This window comes from Carassius gibelio, chromosome B3 (genome assembly GCF_023724105.1).
Source record: "Carassius gibelio isolate Cgi1373 ecotype wild population from Czech Republic chromosome B3, carGib1.2-hapl.c, whole genome shotgun sequence".
Taxonomy (NCBI): Eukaryota; Metazoa; Chordata; class Actinopteri; order Cypriniformes; family Cyprinidae; genus Carassius; species Carassius gibelio.
In genome coordinates this window covers 32,778,406-32,800,499 of record NC_068398.1, presented here as the reverse complement: position 1 = coordinate 32,800,499, position 22,094 = coordinate 32,778,406, and the positions used below count along the sequence as shown (strand labels likewise).

At 37.9% G+C, this 22,094-nt stretch overlaps 1 protein-coding gene across 1 annotated transcript; it reads left to right on the top strand.

Annotated features, from left to right (window-relative positions):
* Positions 1-37: 37 nt before the first annotated feature.
* Positions 38-10,703, top strand: LOC127951838 (transmembrane protein 235). Its single transcript, XM_052549887.1, has 4 exons — positions 38-974; positions 1,742-1,819; positions 2,422-2,559; positions 9,576-10,703. Exons 1-4 carry the CDS (start codon positions 773-775, stop codon positions 9,848-9,850), a joined length of 693 nt encoding a protein of 230 aa, XP_052405847.1. The 5' UTR covers positions 38-772; the 3' UTR covers positions 9,851-10,703.
* The last annotated feature ends 11,391 nt before the right edge of the window (positions 10,704-22,094 follow it).

Below are 22,094 nucleotides of genomic sequence, written 5' to 3'. Positions count from 1 at the left end.
AGTAGGTATTTTTACAAAATAAGATATATTATTTAATGTGCTAAAATATATATTTTTAATAATGAGTGATGGGGGCGTGGCTTGTGGGCGTGGTCAGAATTTCCTTTTGTTTTGTCTCTAGCTGATCACGTGCTATCTACTTCTTTTCTTTTTATTTATAAAAAAAAATCCTCTAACACCCTACTGACAGATTTCTCTTGTTTTCAGCAAAAACTCACTTAATTTTCATAAAAAATAAAAAGGCTAAATGTCTAAGTGTTTTTTATACATGAACTCAAGTAAATCTATTTTGATTTAAGAACATTTACTGAAAAGCAAGAAAAGATACTGGAGTAGAAAAGTCTTCTTTTTTTTTTCTTTTTTTTTTTTGCTGTGCACTCTTAATTTTTCTGTTCTTACCAGGTGATTTTAGTAATAAATTTGCTCTCTTTTGACATAAAAGAGCTGTTAGCCGTGTTGACAAAATATCTACTGTATTTACAAGCCACTATACAGAGAGTAATTTATTTGCAAAGAAAAGAAAAGAAAGCACCTTGTGGCTGAAGATCAGATGCAGCACAGAGAGCGAGAGCGAGAGCGAGGTGAGAGAGTAGATCGAGCTTCTGCTCTCACTCGAGAGATGTGAGGAAAACCCTGCGGTTTCTTCGTCCAGCTGTTGCTCTTCCTTCAGCCTGGAAACACCTGGAGAAATAAAGCTGGAATAGTGTGCTTTAATGTGTCTGATAGCACTGGGCTTCAGAGGACCTGAATGATAGCAGCTCAATGTCAATGAATGATCGGAGGGATTTTCTCGCTGATGAAGATGAACTTTGGGACAGTTGTGATCTCTGCGGGTCTGTGCGGGCTGCTCAGCTTCATCCTGCTCGCCGTGTCCATCGGCACTGAATACTGGTACATTATAGATGTGGATGAAGGGAAGAACTCCAGCCTGGAGTACAGCAGCTCTCACTCCGGACTCTGGAGGATATATGAAGGTAAGATCACAACACAAACAACATGCGCTTCCTGCATGTGCCATTATATTCTGCACCTGTTGATCAAATTTAGTATTTTCTGACAGTGAGATGTCTCTTCATCTCCATTTAGAGGATTTAAACATCCAGAGTAATTGCTCAATCACTACACAACAGCATTACATTAAAGTGTTCATATGAATATTAAACACCAGACTAAATACTGAGTACTGATGAAGTAGTCTGCATAAACTTACGGTAATGTGCATTTATTCATTCTCCTGTTCTTACTGTTTAACACTTAATGTGTCTCATTAGATATATGAAGTATTTTTAATCTCATTCCTGTTTCAGCACATTAACTGGCAAACAAGTCGATTGGCTGCAAATGAAGTAATTTCAGAAATATTCACAGATTGAGTTCTCATCACTGGCTGAGTCTCCATTATGTACATAATTAATGTCTCGTCCAATTCTGTCACTGTTTCAGGGCACTAGACACAATTAAAGAGAGAAGCAGTTCATCACACAACTGTGAATGTTTAATGTTAGACACAGTTACTGAATCAGTCACATAAAAGAACTGTTTTCCATTTCATTCTTAATGCAGTAAAGATGATTTCTTCTCTCTAACACAAATGCTGCTCTGTCTTGTAATAAAAAGAAACCCTTTAAATGCTGTGTGTTGTATGCAATGAAGTTTGTAGGCTGTAGTTAATTCTCAGGCAGCTGTGTGAAGTGTAATGGGTGTTTGCAGCTTATGACTGATGATTTAATGTGACCTACAGGACAGAATGGCAGTTATCACGACATCTCGTTCTACACAGAGTCGTCCGACCACACCGAGCAGGAGAAGCACCTTTTGAGTGAGTCTCGATAGCCTAAATTAAAAGCTACTTTGCTGATTGTTTGGAATAGATTTCCACTATTACATTTATAAGGACATCTTTTTCTAACTGTATTGGATGTATGTATCTTATTTCATGTCAAATTCTTAAATTAATTCAATAAATTATTTTGGAATACTAAGACAACGAAGGCTGTTAACAATCGAATGAAATAAGTATTAATAAAATATATATTTTTTGTACTGCAGAAATATCAAGAAGCAGCATTTGCATGCATTTACACTGAACGTGTGAGAATAATATTTAAAAATAATGTTCTTACTATTAAAATATACTTTTATATGCTTTAAATATGAATCTAAAAACATCAGTAGGTGGTGGTAAGTCACTGTCGAAATGAGGGAGTCATTGAATCATTCATTTAACAGGCTAGCAAATGTGTTTATTGTGTTTCCAATTACAATATTATCATAGAAAAAAAACGTGTCACACCCCTAGTGGTCACTATTTCAAACTCACTGAAACTGAAAGGACACAGCTGCTGCAGATGTCTATAAACGTGAATGTGTGGCAGCAGGTTACACTGAGCATGTAATAAAGACCTGTTTGTGTCTCTGCAGACTTGCACAGGGTCATCGTGGTCCTGTTGCCTCTCAGTCTGGTGCTGCTGGTCTTTGGTGGGATCTTCGGTCTGGTGGCGTCTTTGGCTCAGAGCTGCACTCTTCTCACCTGCATCGCTGCATACTTCCTCATCTCCAGTGAGTGCCATTAACAGCTACACTGCATTCATTGGCCTTCTACACACATCAGCACACATCGTTCGTAAGCAGCAGTGCTATCGCTGGAGTTTGTGTTGTTGTGTAGAGGTCAGTGAGAGATGCGTTCAGTGGCTCAGACAATGTCACACGTGGATATAAAACATAATGGGAATGAAAGAAAGCAGAAAATGTCAGGTTCTCCAGCTGAATGCAGCTGTTAGGTGAACTGGTCACACACAGTCAGGGGTTTTAATAGAAATTGAGGTTTTTCGCTCAATAATACATATCCAGAAAGCCTGCAGTAATGAATAGCAAAAATATTGAACAGATTTATTTGATGCGTTTCATCTGTTTATGGGATTTATTTTCTAATCTAGAGTCACTTTTATTTGTATAGTGCTTTAAACAGAGCCAAATTATGCTCTAGGCTCAAATAAATAGCAGTGTAATGTTAAATGTATTCATACTAAAACTCTTTTAGTTTGGCATGCAAACTGAACAAATGTTGTGTTGTTTTAAACTATAATAATAACATCAGCATTTGAATCTGTCTTGAATGATACATAATTAATGGTACAGGTTGTAGGACCTGACACAAGAGGGCGCATTACCAAAACAATAACAATTGGGTGGTTTGATGACGTTTGATGCTTCTTAGCATTTATTATTATTAAAATCAATAATAATAAATGTTATTTTGAACTTACCAATATCATTTGCAATAATGATCATATCATATCATATCATCATTCATATTTCTGTAAATGAAAACTGTATTTATTTATGACTATAGACTATGGATCAAACGCATCCTCACACGGGTCTAAAGACGAGATGCCCCGCGCTTTGGTGTGTATACCCCATAATACTAATCTTGTTGATCGTTATTGTCATGATCTCTAGCTTGAGTGCCTGTGAGTTTCAGTAGAGGGCACTCCACTCAGGATTCATTCCAACTCCATTTCCCATCCTGCCTCATTCCTGGGACTGATTGCACACACACACACCTGCATCTGATTACACACCTGCAGTTAATACACACACACCCATATAAGCAGCACACTCACGCCAACTCACTGCGAAGTCTTGTTTAGCCCTGTCTAGCATTTCCAAGCATTTTTCCTGTGTTTTTTCTTCCCGTGTCTGATTTTGGATAGTGTTACTGCCTTTGATTCTCTGCCGCCTGCCCTGACCTCTGCTTGTGACTGTTATTGATTCTGGATTTCCCTGTCAAACCTGACGCTGTTTCTGATTACTGCCTGTCTGACCACTCTTAAATAAACACTGCAATTGGATCCGAATGTTTCTGACTCCACGTAACAGTTATAATAGCATACGTGGGATCTGTCCTTATCGACAGAATAGGCGGCAGATGGTAAACATTAATTATGTTCCATAAATAAGTAATACAATCCACCATAAAACGTGCAAGAATAATTAAATAAGGAACTGATGGAGGAAAGCTAGTAGTTTGCTGGACGCTCGCCACTACTTCCGCATTTGGCCACGACACTGTTGTCATGTGGTTTCTACGTCAGTAAAGGCGGTAACAAAGGGTAACTGACGTCATTGACAGGCGACTGCACTTCCCCGTGTCACTGTTTAGACTGGGAATTTTCTCATGATTTACAAGTAGTTGAAAACATTAGATATATTGTTAGTAATCAGCTGGACAAAATATATAACACTAGTCTAGTGGTTTTTGGGTATTTTACTGCAAATGTTATACAAATTGTACCTTTAATTGACACCTTCATTACACTTTGTCATTATTTCTTCTCATCACTATTACAGAAATCAGGAGATTATCATTGTTGTTAAAAAAGACATCAAAATATAAGTGGGAATGACATGCAGGCTTTTTTTGTGAATGGACGTCACATGTGTCATGCCAAAGATGAAAGGGATCATCAAGACTTTTATCAGTGACAGGTGCAAAAGCTTCTTCTGTCATGGTGTGGGGTGCATTAGTGCCCATGGCATGGGTGACTAGCACATGTGTGAAGGTCCCATTGAGTCTGAGACATATAGTGGGATTGTACAGAGACATACTATGATCAAACTGACATCTTTTCCTGAGAAGTGATTATAGTGAGGCAATGCCAAGTCTCTTTCTGGATGTGCTAGCACTGCATGGTTGTGCTTGAATGGTCTGCCTGCAGTCAAGATCTGTCTCCTATTGAAAATGTGTGGTGAATCATGAAGAGGAGAATAAAACATTGATAACAAGGACTGATTAGCAGCTAGAGTCTTGTTCCTTGTTTAATTTCACCTGCTCACCAGCAAAAATGTGTCTCTTCAATCCAGGAATGATTAAAAAGTGTAATTCAAAGGAAAGGTGATATAAAATAGTTGCAAACATGTCTCTGTCCCAACTTTTTTGAAGTGTGTTGCAGCCATCAAAATCTATTTGTTTTAATTTACAAAATACAAATACAGTGAAGTCCAGTGAAAACTGGCTCCTTTGTTCATATCCTTTTCTCCTGAGTGCTTTCTATTAATGACTGCGTTGAATGTCACACAGAGTCTGGTTTGTAACTTGTTATTCTCTATCTTTGTCATGATTGCATTGAGGTTTATTAATTACATTACAGTGTGTTATCTATTTGTATAGTTTATCATTAAAGAAAAGGAGAAAAATATAAGACATTTTAAAAAACATTTATTCTCTGCAGATGCAGTTTTTATGTGAATTACTGTCAATTATTCACAACCAAATTTAGGTGAGATCTTCATCCAATCCAAAAATGTTCAAAAGCAATTGCATCAAATGAATTGTTGACATGCAAAATCATTTTCCTTACTGAAATCATTGCCTGTGAATCTGCCAAAGATGTCATACTGTATGTCCGCAGAGCTTTATTTCTTTACTGAAACTGAACTCTGTATATAAGTTACTAATATCATTATACTAGGACAGGAACCACATTCAAAAATTTTACAAAATGGCTAAATGTTCTCTGTGTTTCTCTCTCTGTACACATTTGTAATCTCTGAAAGGCACAGAAGCAAACCCCACATCGGCTGTGTCAGTGCATTTTTTATTTAACATCTTGAAAAAGGAATGCATTGTTTGAGAAATGACTGGAATTTAATTTCAGAGAAGCAGGAAAATCTCTCCTCTGTTATTTCTGTCGCGTATCATGAGTGATCGTGAAAGGTCAGGGCTCCTCTGAGCTTCATGTAAGTGGGTTAATTGCAGCAATAATGACTGAGTTCCTGACGGTTCCTTCAAGCAGTTCTCAAGGAAAGCACATATCTTCTCTTATGATCATGGTGATTACAGTATGAGCTTTCCTATTGATACTCCCACCACTAACCTGTGAGACTGTCATATTCTGTGCTTGTGTGCTGCTGAGTTTAATTCTAAAGAAAATACTAATTTGCTTAGATAGGGTTTTGCCATCATGAATTTACTGTATATAATGTGAATAAAGCAATTACAGCTAGCCATAGAGCACCACTCACACAGTTTTCCATTAAATTACATCATATTTGTTCCAAATTGTTGTTAATGTACATAATGGCTTCACCCATGGTGGAAGATTATGCATTTTTCAGTAGTACTTTGGTCCTTTTGTGGCTGGAATGACATCTATGCTTCATACAGAGAAAAACTATATTATAGGCTGCATTTTCTTTTCCATTTGCTAACTTGAGAATGCAAGTACAAAATGCCAATCCCGGTATGCGGTAAGGTTTTTAAAGGTTTAAAAAAGCCATATAGTGAAATTAGGAATTCAAAAGAGTCTCAGAAATAAAGGTACGAAAGCTACACTGTATGTAAAAGAAAAAAATAAATAAAGAAAAACAGAAAGACAAGAAAAAAGCCAGATATTTACAGCATTAAAGATTATTATTTTACAATAAATTACTGTAGTCAGAGATATATATTGTGAAATCAATGCATGCTGGGATCATTGTCTTACAAATTACTGAATGAACAGCAGAATGATGCTAACGTCACAGTAATTTACTGCTCTTGTTTTACTGTGCATTCACATTATACAGTTGTCTTTAAATATACAATATAAAATAATATATATAAAACAAACAATTCAAACCAAAACCTGGTGGAATAGCACAAATAGGACAAACAAGAATAAAAAAACAACATGATCGGTTCATGCTGGGTGCCTTTATTATACATATGCACTGTGATGAAGGTTTTTTTTTTTTTTTCAATACTGTTTTTTTTTTTTTAATAAGTCAAGCTTATTTTAAAAGTAAACTTGCTAGTGAAGTACTGTAGAGTTAGATGCAAGTGAAGTCCCACTGTGAAAATAGTGTGAAAGAAATGCAATTATTAAACAGAAACCGCTGTAATTTCGCACTTTTTTTTTTTCAACAGTGTGTCACTGGGGCAGTACATTTTCAAATGTACACCTTGTACCTAAAGAGTGCTTTTTGGTACCTTAAAAAAGACAATTCAAACTAAGAAAATGTAATGTGTTTTGGATATTTATAACTTCTAAAAAACAGCTGGAAAACACTACCTAGGATGGTATCTGGGCCTTTATTTATAAATGGTGTAGTAAGTTCGTAGGAGGAAAGGAAGAGGACAAGGGGTCGGATGGACTACTGACAAGTTTTTAATAAATAAAAAGTAATCTTCACAAACACCAATGGTGACTCTTATTCTGACACTAGCACAAGCTATCGGCAAACACTTCCAGTTCACTCCTTCAGGCTTCAGTCAGCAGTTCGTCTCTCTCTCGACTGCTTCTCTCTCTCCTGGCGTTTTATACTCTCTCCACGCCAATTACTAAAACAAGAGACAGGTGTTGATTGTTTCTGCCCAAACCACTCACTTACCTTTCATCTCCTGATTCTCTCTCCCGCTGCAGAATTCGGCTAAACCACGCCCCCCCCCCCCCGCCACATACCCCCACCGCCCGACTCAGGCCTGGGAGCCATCCTTACTTAGCCTCTCTCTTCGAGAGATTTTAGTAAGGTCAGTCAAAGGACTGGTGATGTCTGAATAATCAGGCATAAACCGTCTATAATATCCTGCCTGCCCCCAGAACTGCCTTACCTTCTTTTTGGTCTTGGGCATGGGCATGTTGCAATAGCGGCTATCTTGTCAATTTGGGGACACACCTGTCCATGCCCCAAGTGGAAGCCCAGATACCTTACTTCCACACGCCCAATCACCCAAACACTTCTTTGGGTTGGCGGTGAGTCCAGTCCCCCTCAGCGATCTCAGGACAGCCCTCAGATGCTGGATATACCGCTGCCTATCATTACTAAATATAATGATATCATCCAGGTAGGCAGCCACATATGCAGCATGGGGCCGCAGAATCCTATCCATGAGGTACTGAAAGGTGGCCGGCGCCCCGAACAACCGAAATTGAAGGGTAATAAATTGATGTAAACCAAACGGTGTCGTGAAAGCTGTCTTTTCTTTGGATAATGGAGACAAGGGGATCGGCCAATTACCCTACGTTAAGTCCAATGTCGAATAAAAATGAGCTGAGCCTATTCCATCAAGAAACTCGACAACCCACGGCATTGGATACGTGTCGAATTTCGACAAAGAATTCACCTTGCCGTAATCCTCACAGAACCGGACTGAGCCATCCGTTTTCGGAACTAAAACTATCAATCTCGCCCAGTAACTACTGGATTCTTCTATGTACCCCAATGTCGAGCATTGCGGCTAATTCAGCCTGAACTACCTTTTTCTTGTCCTCAGGTAAGCGATACGGCCAGCTGTGAATTGCCACGCCCGGCTCCATCTCGATATGGTGCTGAATCAGGTTTGTACGGCCCGGTAGGGGCGAGAAGACGTCGACAAATTCTGCCTGTAATTTCGTTAGATCAGTGAGTTGGTATGGCGAGAGGTGATCTCCCCCTAGGGCCAGGGCGAGGGATTGTGGTTTGACATTTGCCTCTGTTCCGAGATCATCCTCCCCGCCAATCACCGGTCCCAACATCACTGATTCCGCCTCTTTCCATTTTTTTAGGAGGTTGGGGTGATAGATCTGACATGCCCCGTTTGACTTGTCGTGCGTCCTCAAACGGTCCCTGCCACTTAGCCAATAACTTAAAGCTCGACATTGGGAGTAATACAAGTACTTTCTCTCCCATTGCAAATTTGTGCAATCTAGTTCCCCTGTTATACAGCTGGCTCTGGCGGTCCTGGGCTTGTAACAAATTCTCCATGGATAGCCGCCCCAAAGTGTAGAGTTTTTTTCTCAAGTCCATCAAGTACTGAATTTCGTTTTTGCCCTGAGAAGGTCCCTCCTCCCAAGTTTCTCTCAGTACATCCAGCACTCCTCGAGGCTGGCGTCCGTAGAGAAGCTCAAAGGGGGAAAACCCCGTGGAGGCTTGTGGGACCTCTCGCACAGCGAATAACAAGGGCTCTAGCCACCTATCCCAATTCTTGGTGTTTTCTTGAACGAACGTCCGGATCATGGATTTAAGCGTGCGATGATAGAAGATAATTCGAATCAATTTAATGCCCAATAATCCGTACAGTTCGCGTAGCATACATGACGTAAACGTTGTGCCTTGGTCAGTGAGGATCTCTTCCGGAACCCCCACCCGGGAGATTAGACGAAACAGGGCGTCCGCAACACTCTTATCGGAAATGTTACAGAAGGCCACTGCTTCAGGATATCGTTTTGCATAGTCAACTATGACTAATGCAAAGTGATATCCCCATGCAGATCGCTCTAATGGCCGGTTGAGGTCCATACCAATTCTCTCGAAGGGGACCTGCATTAAGGGAAAGGGGAGCAAAGGCGCTTTTCGGGACGGCCGGTGGATTCACCAACTTACATTCTGGACAAGACGCACACCACCTGCGCACGTTTTTTTGTGAATGACCGGCCAAAAGAAATGGGTCATGAGGCGATTCAGTGTTGCTGCCTGTGATAATGATTTTTTGCATAAAATCTGACTGCTATTTATGTTTTATGCTCCAGGGTCACATATGAGAGTATGGATACGTTTGTTGCTGAGGTTGTTTAGTAAGAGAATGGAGTGTAATTACATCTCTTTGTCCACAGGTCTGTTGACAGTGTCCGGTGTGAGCATCTATATCAGTTACTCTCAGCAGGCTTTAGAGGAGCTGCAGCACATGGTGGATATTGAGTCACTGGCTCACGTCCATATGTCCTTCGGCTGGTCTCTGGTCATGGCCTGTCTGTCCTTCTCCCTGGAGCTGCTGACAGGGATCCTGCTCATGCTAGCGTCCCGTCTCATCCACCGTCAGTGCCACCACGAGCCTGTTGCAGTGCTCTCCATGAGCCAGAGCTCACCACAGCTTATGAGACTGCAGTGATGATGATGATCATTCTATCTACTGCCTTATCAAGAGATGAGTTTGTGCTGCAAAGTAAAAATGGATTGCAAATGAGACAGCTGCATCAGTTATTGAATGAGAGTGCTCAGTCGGGGTCTGCCAAATTTGTCTGCATCACTCGAGTGTGTCAGTGCAATCACGTTTTCCTCAAGGCTTCTAGAAACACATTTTCCAGAGCTAACCGGTGTCATGTGGCATGCATTTACTGTATATACACTCTTAAAAATTAAAGTTCCAAAAAACTTTTTTCCAGCGATGCCATAGAAGAACCATTTTTGGATCACCAAATAACGTTTTAGTGAACAGTTATTAAAATAACCATTTTGAAGAACATTTGAAAAATCTAAAGCACATTTTTCAACTGTAAAGAACCTTTTCTGCCTTCAAAAGGTTCCATGGATGTTCAAGGTTCTTTATAGAACCATTGATGCCAATAAATAACTTTTATTTTTAAGGGTGTAACATGATGAATCAAGCCTTTGCAGCATCTCTAGGCACACATTTTGTAGCATAGTGTTTTTTTTCTGCCAATTTTGGTAGAAGTTTGTGTTTTTGCTTATTACAACCAGACAAGACCACTAACCTCTTTTAAATTACAGTGTAAAAAGTTGTATTTGTGACCACACTTTGACATTTTATAAGAATTGTAATACAAATTCGACTTAAATATATAATTTACACAAACACATTTTCATGCTGATATGTATTATGTTTAGTTGCAGTATTAATGCTTAATAGAAAACTGTCATATAACTTGGAGTAACAGTTATTTAATTTACCATCTACTGTATATGTCATGTTGAAGTACCTTAATAAACTTAATGCCCAGCCATTTTCCCTTCATGTTGTGTATATAATTTATTCATCTTTTAGTGATTTTTACTGCCTAATCATTACGATGCAATCTCATTTATAAAGACACTTTGCACTTAGTTTAAATTTCAAATGACGCTAGTTATAATTGTGTTTTCATTTTAGGTAATTACATCTATCTCCCTAAGGCTCTCATTTCATTAAATGTTCAAGACGCAGCATGTGAGCTCAATTCAAAAATCAATTTGTCACTAATTTCCAATCTATTTAGGAAACCAATTTAAGAAATGTGTCATAGGAACACAGTGGGCTTGAGAGCTCAGAAATAGTTGCATCAATTTTCATTCCAATTTCCAGAAGGATGTCTTCTACTTAGACAACCAGTCAGTCAAGAATGTAATATGCTGCATTATTTCCAGGGAAATACCTGTATGGCTTTGTTATAATGATAATTGCAGAGCCCATATAGGAATGGTGACTGGGTGGCTGTAAATATCTGATTGCTGCATTAGAGGCCAAAATAGCTGCAATCAAGACATCATTAAATGCCAAACCAATTCTACTGATAAATGGAATGAGGAATGTGCCTGAGCATTTTAAAGTTTCCCTTAATCACCTACACTCTAAAATCAATTCTACGAACAGTCTAAATAAATAAATGGTTTGTAATTTTCTAAAAAATAATACTTAATCATGTCAAAAGAGCCCAAAAGATAAATGTAAACGCATTTGGAGGTGATCTTGTTGATTTTGACAACATTTAATGAATTTGTAAATTAAAATGTGTTCAATCTTAGGCTCTCACAATGTAAAAACAATACAACAGACATTGTGTTCTGCTCTCGTGAGTTAATGAACAATAGCTGGTTGTTCATCCAATTCTTTTTCTGGATTACTGGATATTTAAGGTAAGCCTACACATTTCTTGATTGCTTAGTAAAGTAGTAGTACTTCTCCTCAACAAGGCACTTGACTTGAGAAATCCTTAATGTCCAGAACTGGAGTGGAATGAGTTATGGCAAAGCTCCTTTCGAGGCAAGTCAGTTCACTCAGCACTTCTTACAGCAGCTCCATCAAACAGCAAGAACTGAAGTCAAAGAAATAGATGACTATGCTTATTGGTGTTTGGCTCTTTTATTTAGAAGGTGCTTCGGGTGCTTCGGGTGCTTTGGCTCTTTTAAATTTGGGTGCTTCTCAGTACTCAAATTAAGGAATGCTTATTTTCAACGCTTTTATTTTTTTAATAACCAGAAACACAAGTAGAGATTCTTTAGCACAGATGGTAACACTCTGAAAGTGACACATCAGTGGTCAACAATTTTACTTTTTTTTTTATTATACACTGTTTGTGATTAGTGATGGTTCACCAATAACAAAAGAAAACAACTACAACATATTAATCATATTTATTATGCATCTGTATTTAGTTACTGTTTTAGATCCAGCCAAAGAATCTCTTCTACAGACACCAGAACAAATCCCTTCTCATGCATATATAAAGGTTACCATTTATGGCCCTATCAAAAAGAACTCATCTATGGGGCTGAGGAATGGGGAAGAGAGTTAAAGGAGCACATTAAAATCTCAGAAAGTCAATGAACCAGACACATATCACTTAGAAAGTGGAAAGCCTTTTCAATTTAGTGGCACAGCATGATGGCTCTGGCTGCCCAGGTCCCTCTTCTTATCATGAAATAATTCACCCTGAAACGGCCTGATGCTGATTTATTCAATTCTTTGAAATATACCCTTGTGCTTAATGAATCTGGTGTGAATTTCTAAGAAAACATCTTGATTGGCATCTATGGTTCCATGAAGAGCCATGGAATTTTTCCTTTGCAGATCAAATATTATTTTAAGAACTGCTCATTCAAAGGCTCTTTGGGAAACCGAGAATGGTTCTTCTGTACCATCACTTTGGATCGTTAATGTTTAAAAATTCAAAACATTTTATACTGTTGATTATAACTCTTTTATAGGGGTTTGTAACTCACGTGGTGTTTGTTATTTCACATGCTAGTTTGAAGGTACTTTAAATAAACTTTCAAGTGACCCTTTACACATCATGCATTTATTATTGGTGTGTGAACAATGTTTGTTATTCATGTGTGTTAGTTTATGTTCCGATGATAGTTACAATCAGTGTTTTTTTTTCACAGGAGTATATGAAGTATTAATAGATCTGTGTTTCGAGTTTGACACTAAAGCCATTAGAGCTGGAATCTGTGAGTAAATGGTTGAATAGTGTTAATTAATGATTGTGTTTTAGTAAATAATTCAGTGGTTTGAATTAGAAGAGTTTAAGCCTGTAAGTGAATAAAAAATAAAATGTGTGAATTTGCTTTTGGTTACCGTGCTAAACACTTTTGTAATCACCATAGCTGATGATTAGTGTCACTAGCTTTGTCACATCATGTAAAAACAGACCAGCTCCAGGTGAAATACAGTAATACATGCTTGCACTGGATCCTAGCTGGCTGAGAGTGAGTGAGAGTGACTGAAGAGCTTGATAGGAACGCTGCTATAGATTAAACCTGGGCCAAATGCATTAAACTTTTATGGTGCGTAATATTTCTTCCCTCACTTGCTGCATAATCAAGCAGAGCTTGGGGTAAACACATTGCTCTCTTTCCTGTTGGCTTTGACGGATCAGTGCAATTTGTTTTTTTCCCCCTCACACATCTAAGAAGCTTTTTCTTACAGCCAGAGCTCAGGTGTGAGGATTATTTTTTTCTTCTGTTGCTTTAAAATATATAACCACCCCTCGGATGGATTCTCACAATCATTTCATCATTCATCTTTTCTGCTGTGTTCCTCCTCACTATCCTCTGCTTGGACTGAATGTGTTTTCCATTTCCTTTTTACACAGACCTGAAGGTTCCTAATATCAGGTACATTATGTAGGTGGGTTTTCATCTTCAACCTTGAATGCCTTTCAGTGTATTTATCATTTGAGCCTCGCAAATGGAAATATGGCCACATCAAGTGAAGTGCAAGTTGTATTTTTATCCTGCAGAATGTAGCGGCTCATAAATGACTCATGCATTCAGTCATCAAAAAGAAATATGAAGGTATGAAGAGACGTGCATATTAGTATTCCCATTCTAGTCATTTACATATAAGCATCATGTGAGACCTTCACAGCAGTCCAGATAAAATCCCATCTAATAGATCTTGTAATAACAGTGGCAGACCTCAATTTGAAGATGAAGTCAAGTGGGGATCGAAACTATCTCTCACTGTTTTATTCATATGGTATCTCATCTTGGTCTACTTATGTTCTCTACCACTGGCTGAACGTGCTCAATATCTTTTATCTCATCAATATGCAAACCAAATTTGACTTGAATCCTTAATGCTCAGGCATATTGGTCTTCTACTAAACATCCTTCTTAATTAAAGTGTTGGTGTTTGAAGAGCACAGTGTGTGTGGACTGTCATTTTTTATGCATTGTGTATGGAGAGCCGGAGGCAGATTTGAGGACTGAGGAGTCAAGTTGTGCTCTAAGAAATCGTCCTTCACTTTGATGAGAACAGACTTCTCATTCATTTTGCTGTTGATGTGAAAGGTTGTGCATCCAATCAGCCTCCACCACATTTTGCAACAAATGTCACCTGTCTCATAATTATGAATTTGGCCTAGTGTTAATAAATGTGTTTGATTCAAAGAGTTGTTGTTGTGTAATAGTTTAGGTACTGTGCTGAATTTGCCATATTTTGTCTAATGTAAGGTCTTAGTCCTGGAATAACATCATTGACAACCAATGTACACGAATAAGAGGTGACTGCTACATATATAAATCCAATCAAATAGTGATGATATTCAGAGCTAATTATCATATCTCCATCCACACATGCGGTTCATTCAAATGCTGCTCTCATCTGGAGTTCATAATTTGTCTAAATTGCCCTTTGAGAGGGAAACGCCAGATGGCACTACTGAATATTGACAGATTGTTATGGCGAGAGCTGATGATGTCAGCATGCCAAAGGCGTTTTCAGGTCAACAGCAATCAAAAAGTTACTTTCTTATTGCATGTTAATGATCTTATTGTCCATGTATCATCAGTGCACATAATTCCAAAGGAAATGATTGTTATTAATTGTTATTAACACAAAATGTATACTGGTTTTGATGTGAAATGAATGGAAAACATCACCAATCCCTTTAATTGTCCAATCCAAGGGATCACCATTCCCTTTTATTGTTTAATGCTATTGTTTAGTGCAATATGAGTTGATGAACTCAATCCCCACCCTAAATTTGTATGTGAAATTTATATTTTCCTAGTTAAATATGCTGTTTCTCATGGATATACTTTATGTAACAGAAGTGGATTGCGAATTTTGTCCTGTTCGCCAAATTTCCCAAAATGCCTGTGCTGCCAGTGACCAAAAAGTCCTGAAAATAAAGGTTTTCAAATGTCTGTGCTGTCTGGATGTGGGTAATACAATACAGAGTAATAGAGTGAAGTATTGCATTGACAAGCAGTGAAATTGGTTTTCTCAGAAAGCACCATATAATTTACCCTGTAGAGTCTCCTGTCTTCAATGGGCATGTCCAGGCTTGATATATAGACTTGAAATTGAAATAAAATTGGCACTCGTCTGCTCCTTAACAACTGAGATAAATCATCAGCCTCATTTACACACAGCAGCAGGGCCTCATGCACAGGTCCAATATTTTGACGTGTTCTAGTGTAAATACAGTCTTTGTTGTTGGAGAGTTGGCTAGTGCCAATTTTCTTGCATCATTTTTGAAGTGTACTTGCAGCCAGTGTATATGCAACCAATTTAAGACAACACAGTCCAAACAATATCCTATTTCGAACAAGAAACACATTACAATCAGTGCTGGATGTGATTGAACGTGGATTGAAATATCAATGGTTCAAGAAGCTGATTTAATATTTTTCATCAACTCTTTTAAGCTCTATTAGTCTTTATGAAATGAATTTTCAGGTCTAAATCACCAATGTGAGACCATCACTGGACAGGTAAAAAAAGCACATACAGTACAGACTAAAAGTTTGGACACACCTTCTCATTCAAAGAGTTTTCTTTATTTTCATGACTATGAAAATTGTAGAGTCACACTGAAGGCATCAAGGGCTATTTGACCAAGAAGGAGAGTGATGGGGTGCTGCGCCAGATGACCTGGCCTCCACAGTCACTGGACCTGAACCCAATCGAGATGGTTTAGGGGTGAGCTGGACCGCAGACTGAAGGCAAAAGGGCCAACAAGCGCTAAGCATCTCTCGGGGAACTCCTTCAAGACTGTTGGAAGACCATTTCAGGTGACTACCTCTTGAAGCTCATCAAGAGAATGCCAAGAGTGTGCAAAGCAGTAATCAAAGCAAAAGGTGGCTACTTTGAAGAACCTACAATATGACATATTTTCAGTTGTTTCACACTTTTTTGTTTTGTATATAATTCCATATATAATTCCACATGTGTTAATTCATAGTTTTGATGCCTTCAGTGTGAATCTACAATTTTCATAGTCATGAAAATAAAGAAAACTCTTTGAATGAGAAGGTGTCCAAACTTTTGGTCTGTACTGTATGTTTAACAGAAAAGAGAATAAGACATACTGTTACTGGACCTGCATATCAAATAGTCTGATGTATGTTGTGGTTGATGAGTCCTCTGAGACCCAGAGTAAACATACTAAAGTTTGATGAGCAGATAATAAGTAAAGTTTATAGTTTCTGTTATTTGGTCGCACCGCAGTTGCAAGAACAATGTAGCCACTAGATGTCCTTCTAAAATCATGCAAATGCTTGTCAGCTGATTCACTTTCACCAGTAACACAAATCATTAACCATGCTCTCATCCATAGAATGTTTGATGTATATTGCAAAAATCATTTTTTTCCAGTGAGTTTCTTTTGCTGACCCAGCTTATGAAGTCTAAAAGCACATGAATGTGACGACTTGCAGATGAACAAGCAGTCAAATGTCAAAAGTTGCCATGACCACATCAGACTCATATGGCTGTGAGGACATTGCGATGATTATCAAATGTCAGTGATTTCCACATGAACAAAATAAGCTGAAGCTAACGTTCTGGTGCGGTGTGTTCTGCTTATTTAACAAGTTAATAAATGATTATTGTAAGGTATCACTATATTTTGACGGCCTATGATAATGCAAATATACAGTACGAATCTCAAATATTTAATTGAATGATAACAGGATTTACCAGTGACTGATTACATTTGTAGAACTCCTAAACTGTATATTTTCCCTGTTGGCTAAAGGGGATCCTGCGCTAACAAACCAAACGTTAATGGATAGCTTTCTATAGACATCATTTGTTCATTCTGGAAATAAAATAAAAAGTCTGTGTCTAGCTCTCCTAACATATGAAAAAAATAATACACTTTTAGGAGACATTCTAATTATAAAAATGCTGACACACACTATTAGACCACACTATTATTTTGTTGAATAAAATGCTCTCTGACATCTGCCACAAACAAGAAGCAAGCCATTGCTTGTCAGTGTGTTTTCTATTAAGCTTGTGTTCCTTTTATTTACTCACTCTCCTTTTCCAGCCATAACTTGGTTTTGAAGAAAGTGTCTTGATTTGTTTTGTCTGTGGTACAAGCTGTCATGTGTGGACACTAAAGGCTAGTTAACATCACCCCGTTTCCTTAACAAAAAGTCAATCGGATTTCGAATCGGAATCGGAAATCTACAAGTTGAACAATCTGTTAGAATAGCTTGCAAAAACACAAATACAAATGCAACGAGGATGTAAAAGTGGATTAAATGAGGTTTCCTCTTCCGTTTGATGACATTTAATGTTTTCGACAGCCTATGCAGTTTTATTTTGTTTAAGTAAAAGTAAAAAAAAATGTGCCGTAGAATAAAACATGACAACATCGTGTAATTGGAATGAACATGCTAATGCTAGTTTCAGGAGTGCCACAAGGACAGATAGCTTTGTCTTGGGTGACAATGACTTCATGCGTGTGTGCGCTCGTTTGCGGTTATGACAAAGCCATGAGTCATGGTTAAGTGCGTAATTGTTCTTTGAAGCGCTGTCTGTTATATTTACATTAGCTTAGAAGTATTTAAACATGCCATAAACACTAAATTCAAGAGAAAACTGGGTCATTCTCACAGTCAGCCTTGACTTCCTTCTTATGTAAGGAATTAAATGGAACTCAATCCACCATAAAAAGCATGATGGCTCAATTGACTACATTTGAACATGGCGTGATCGCAATAACGGTTGTTAATTACACACAATGCAACCATATTTTGCACCAGCTTGTCATCCTCATTTTATTCGTGTGCGTTTCTGTGTGTTTAAATACATTTTATTTAATGGTGGCTTAAAAATAGCTTCTTCCAATGTTGTCTTGGATGTAGAAGAACAGTTCACTCGGCGACGAGTATTCATCATTTGCTTTTTACATATGCATTCTTGTTCTATCGACCCCAAAAATACAGTATACATTTTTGAAGAGCTTTTTTACAGCTCTTTTTGCACTTTGAATGAACTATTCATTTCAGAGCAGACGGCAGCGCACACCAGAGGGATATGAGTTTCCCAAACTGCCCCTGACAAAGGGCTCTAATTTTCTCAGCGTGCGTTCCCAGCATTCAATCAGCTCACATCAATTCCTCTTGTTTGGTGCTGAAAGCCAGTAGGAGTTCTCATGTCCCATGAATCAAGAGAACAGGAGCAGTCGCCTCTCCTGCACAGAACAAAAATGAATTATAAATAAATTCAAAACAAATGAAAACTGGCAATGGCTGCAGGGTAATTCTGATAGGATGATATTATGTGTTATATGTATTATGTATTCTTTAGGAAGCAAAACGTCCAAAACGTAATATCTTGTTTCATATTTCTTCAAATTATATATATATATATATATATATATATATATATATAATGACTGACAAATATGCCAATGTGCCAACATTTGTTTATGTTAAAACTGTCTAAACCAAATGGATGGGGATGAGTGTATTTTTGTGTTGATTAACTGTTAAGGAGCTGGAATGTCAGGTATATTTTAAGCGTCACTGTTAAAATAGTTGTTCAATAATTTACCAGACTCTTACATAACAACAGAATAGCATTCATTGTGATTGTGTTTAAACACATTTTACGTAATGGTGGTGTTTAAAAATAGCTTGCTGTCTTGGGTGTAGAAGAAGAGTTGCACCTGTATATATTTTACCAGATTCTTATGTAACAGCAGAATAGTATTCAAATGACATTCCTGAGTTCATGTGTGTCAGTCAGATGTATGAGCGCAAGGAAGGCATTTACCAGATGTGCCCAGTTTCAGGGAAGCATTCAGATCTGGAAGATTTCACGCGCGCTTACAACACGATAAGAGCTTTCACACTCACTAAACAAGCGTAGATAAGTTTAATTCAGCAATATACAAGGTGTTTCTTGCTAAAGACATTTCTATTTTGTGTATTTTACCTGGTCTGGACCGTTGTAGTAACCAATTAATTACCAATAACTAAATGAAAATGCAAAACTAATCCCCAGCTATGATCTACTCACACCAGGAGTTAAAAGAATAATGTTTGGAATGCTTATTTGGGATTAACGTTATAAAGTGTGCAGTTTTCAATTAGTTAGCTACCATTCTTTTCCCAACAACCCATGAGCCTACGCTGCATCACACAACATCTGGTCGTCATGACAGTAAAGAGGGCTTGGCTTTCTCGTAAAGCCTGGAATAGCAAATCTATATCCTCGGTTCATCTCCTGTCAAGGTTCTTCAGGGAACTACGGGAATCTTTTTTTTTTTGCCTTCCTCAGCAGCATGTTATTAATCTTAGCGCAATCCACTTTTAAACATTTTTAAAAGTCTGTTTACTTATGGTCTGATGCATTTACAGGCCATTTCTTCTGCACCAGTTTCACGCTCGTTTGCGCTGCGCTCTTATTTTGCATACTGTTTACAGTTATGGTACACTGGTGCGTCCCCACATAATATAAAATCCGGTTCCTGAAGCAAAACCAATCGAGAGCCACTGACGGACAGTAAACACACAAATCTAAACCGTGACAGCATGGCATTTTGAAACTATTATTTAGTGTGTGTGACAGCTGCGCAAACAGCTTTGTCAACCCTGACATACCATGACAGTAAATCAAGGGCAGGGCTTTTTCCATCAAGCGTGCAATTGTGTCCTTTGTTTACATGTGTTTTTTTTTAAGGCTTCTCCCTCCACTTAAGCAGAATCATACATCAGTGCCAACAGGAATTTCAGTGGAAGAATAATAATAACTAACGAATAACAAAGGCCCAGGTGACCCTTTCAATGATAAACTGCAGTAAAATGCAGTCTGATTACTCCAGTGTATGCAGTAAATCTTTAATCTGTGAGATAACTGGAATACAGCTGCGGCTCACTACAGTACAATTATAGTTAAGTGTAGTAAATTTGCACTAAAACTGAAGTTCAGTGAAATACGGTTAGACTAAACAGTACTGCAGTTCAATCCAGCTGCACAGCACAATAAACAAGACTCCTGTTATGTAGCTGCTGGCATTAGAACTGTGTCAGTTTTTATATTACACAACTGCAGTTGTAAAGTTAAAACTGCCAGCAGCTATGAATGTTTCTGGCTGTTGTCTGACTCTTTCAAACATTCTTTTTGTGTGACTTTTTTGTTACTTGCCAGTTTGCTCCAGGCATCTTGAGTACAGATTTTTGTTAATCGTTTCAAGGGAAAATTCTCCCTGGTATATTTTGATTTGATCAAAAACAGCAGAATAGCATTCAGATCAAAAACTTTAAGTAGTGTGCTAGTTGTTGACGTTGAAGTGTGTGCATGTTACTGACCATGGTCCAGTTCTTAGGAATAGCTATAACAGTGAATGAAGCAACTGGAAACCTGGACACAGTTCAGAATACATTCACATGTAGCAGAACAACAAAATTGGGAAAACTAGTTACAATATTACCAAAACCTTCATTAATAAACCACAAAGTGTTGTTAACTAGAAAGGGTAACACTTTATTTTTTGATAGTCCACTATTTTGGGTATTCTTCTAAGTAACTTTACAACTACATGTCAATTAGCAGTCATTAGAATATTAGTACTGTAGATTGTCTGCTTAATATCTTCTTACACTTTCTTTTGATGCTCCCTCAACACATTCTACTGACTGTACGTTTGATACTGCATGACAATTTATTCATAACCATAACAGTCTATTAACACTCTTATGAGAGTTAGTTGACATGTAGTTGCAAAGTTACTTATAGGATGTCTAAAGTGGATTGTTGAAAAAAAGTGTTGCCTAATCCTGGAAGGCAGTAGATTACTAAAGCTTTCATTATTCCAGTCAGGGGTGTCCCAGAGGGCAACTATCCAGTTGAGTTTAGCTTTAAGCCAAATTAAGCACACCTGAACAAGCTAATCCATGACTTTAGGCTCGCTAGAAACCTCCAGGCCTTGTCCAGAAAACATATTTTTCTCACCCTTTTGGCCTTCTATCTATACTGAGACTTTTTTTTTTTTCAAGGAAAACAGAGCTTTTCACTCTACAAAGAGGATATATTTAAAAATGCTGTTTTCATGTTGTAGTGTTGACTGTGAAAATGGAGGTATTTTATTTTTTTTAAACGATGACACGTGTTTAGTCATGTGACACATATTATAGCAATAAATATCTCTGTTTACACCAGTATTGTGCCTGTTATGTACTATTCATTTTCACCCTCTTGCTACAGATGTGTTAATTCGTACTCTATGTATATCAAAAGTACTTTAGACAGAGCCGGTCCTCCCAATATGTAAAATACGCAAGCTGCATAGAGCCCCCGAAACACCCTTGCTCTCAAAGAGGATTTAATTTTAGTTTAGTTTTTGAATTTGGCCAGTGGTTATGAAAACATGAATGATTTCTTTTAATGTGCTGTGCTGTCCCCCTTTCTGTGTAGAAATCAGTAAAATCCTGTAATGTGAACGTCGTACAGTCTTAATTGAGACTAAAAAGAAACAAGCTGAAAGTGTACCGAGCCACAGAAGAGACACTGTTTCTCAAGTGGAGTGAAACACAAACGAATGCATTTCATTCATTCGTTCATAACCACTGATCCCGCCAGAAGAATTGCATGAAAACTTATTATGTCTGTTCCATCTGTATTTTACATGCGCAGTAAGGCAATTTTTATGTTTTTTCCGACATTTTAGTGTGGATGAGAAACATTTAGAAAACACTTGAAAACACTAGTGTGGACGAAGAGCTTTTTAAAATTAAAACACTGTTTTCAAATGTATCCAGATTAATTTAGACATAGTCCCAGTTAAGTGTGTTGAAGCAGGGAGGAGCTACATTCTGCAGGACATTGGCTGCATCCAAAATCACATACTTCCACTACTGTATACTATACAGTAAAAAAAAAAAAACAG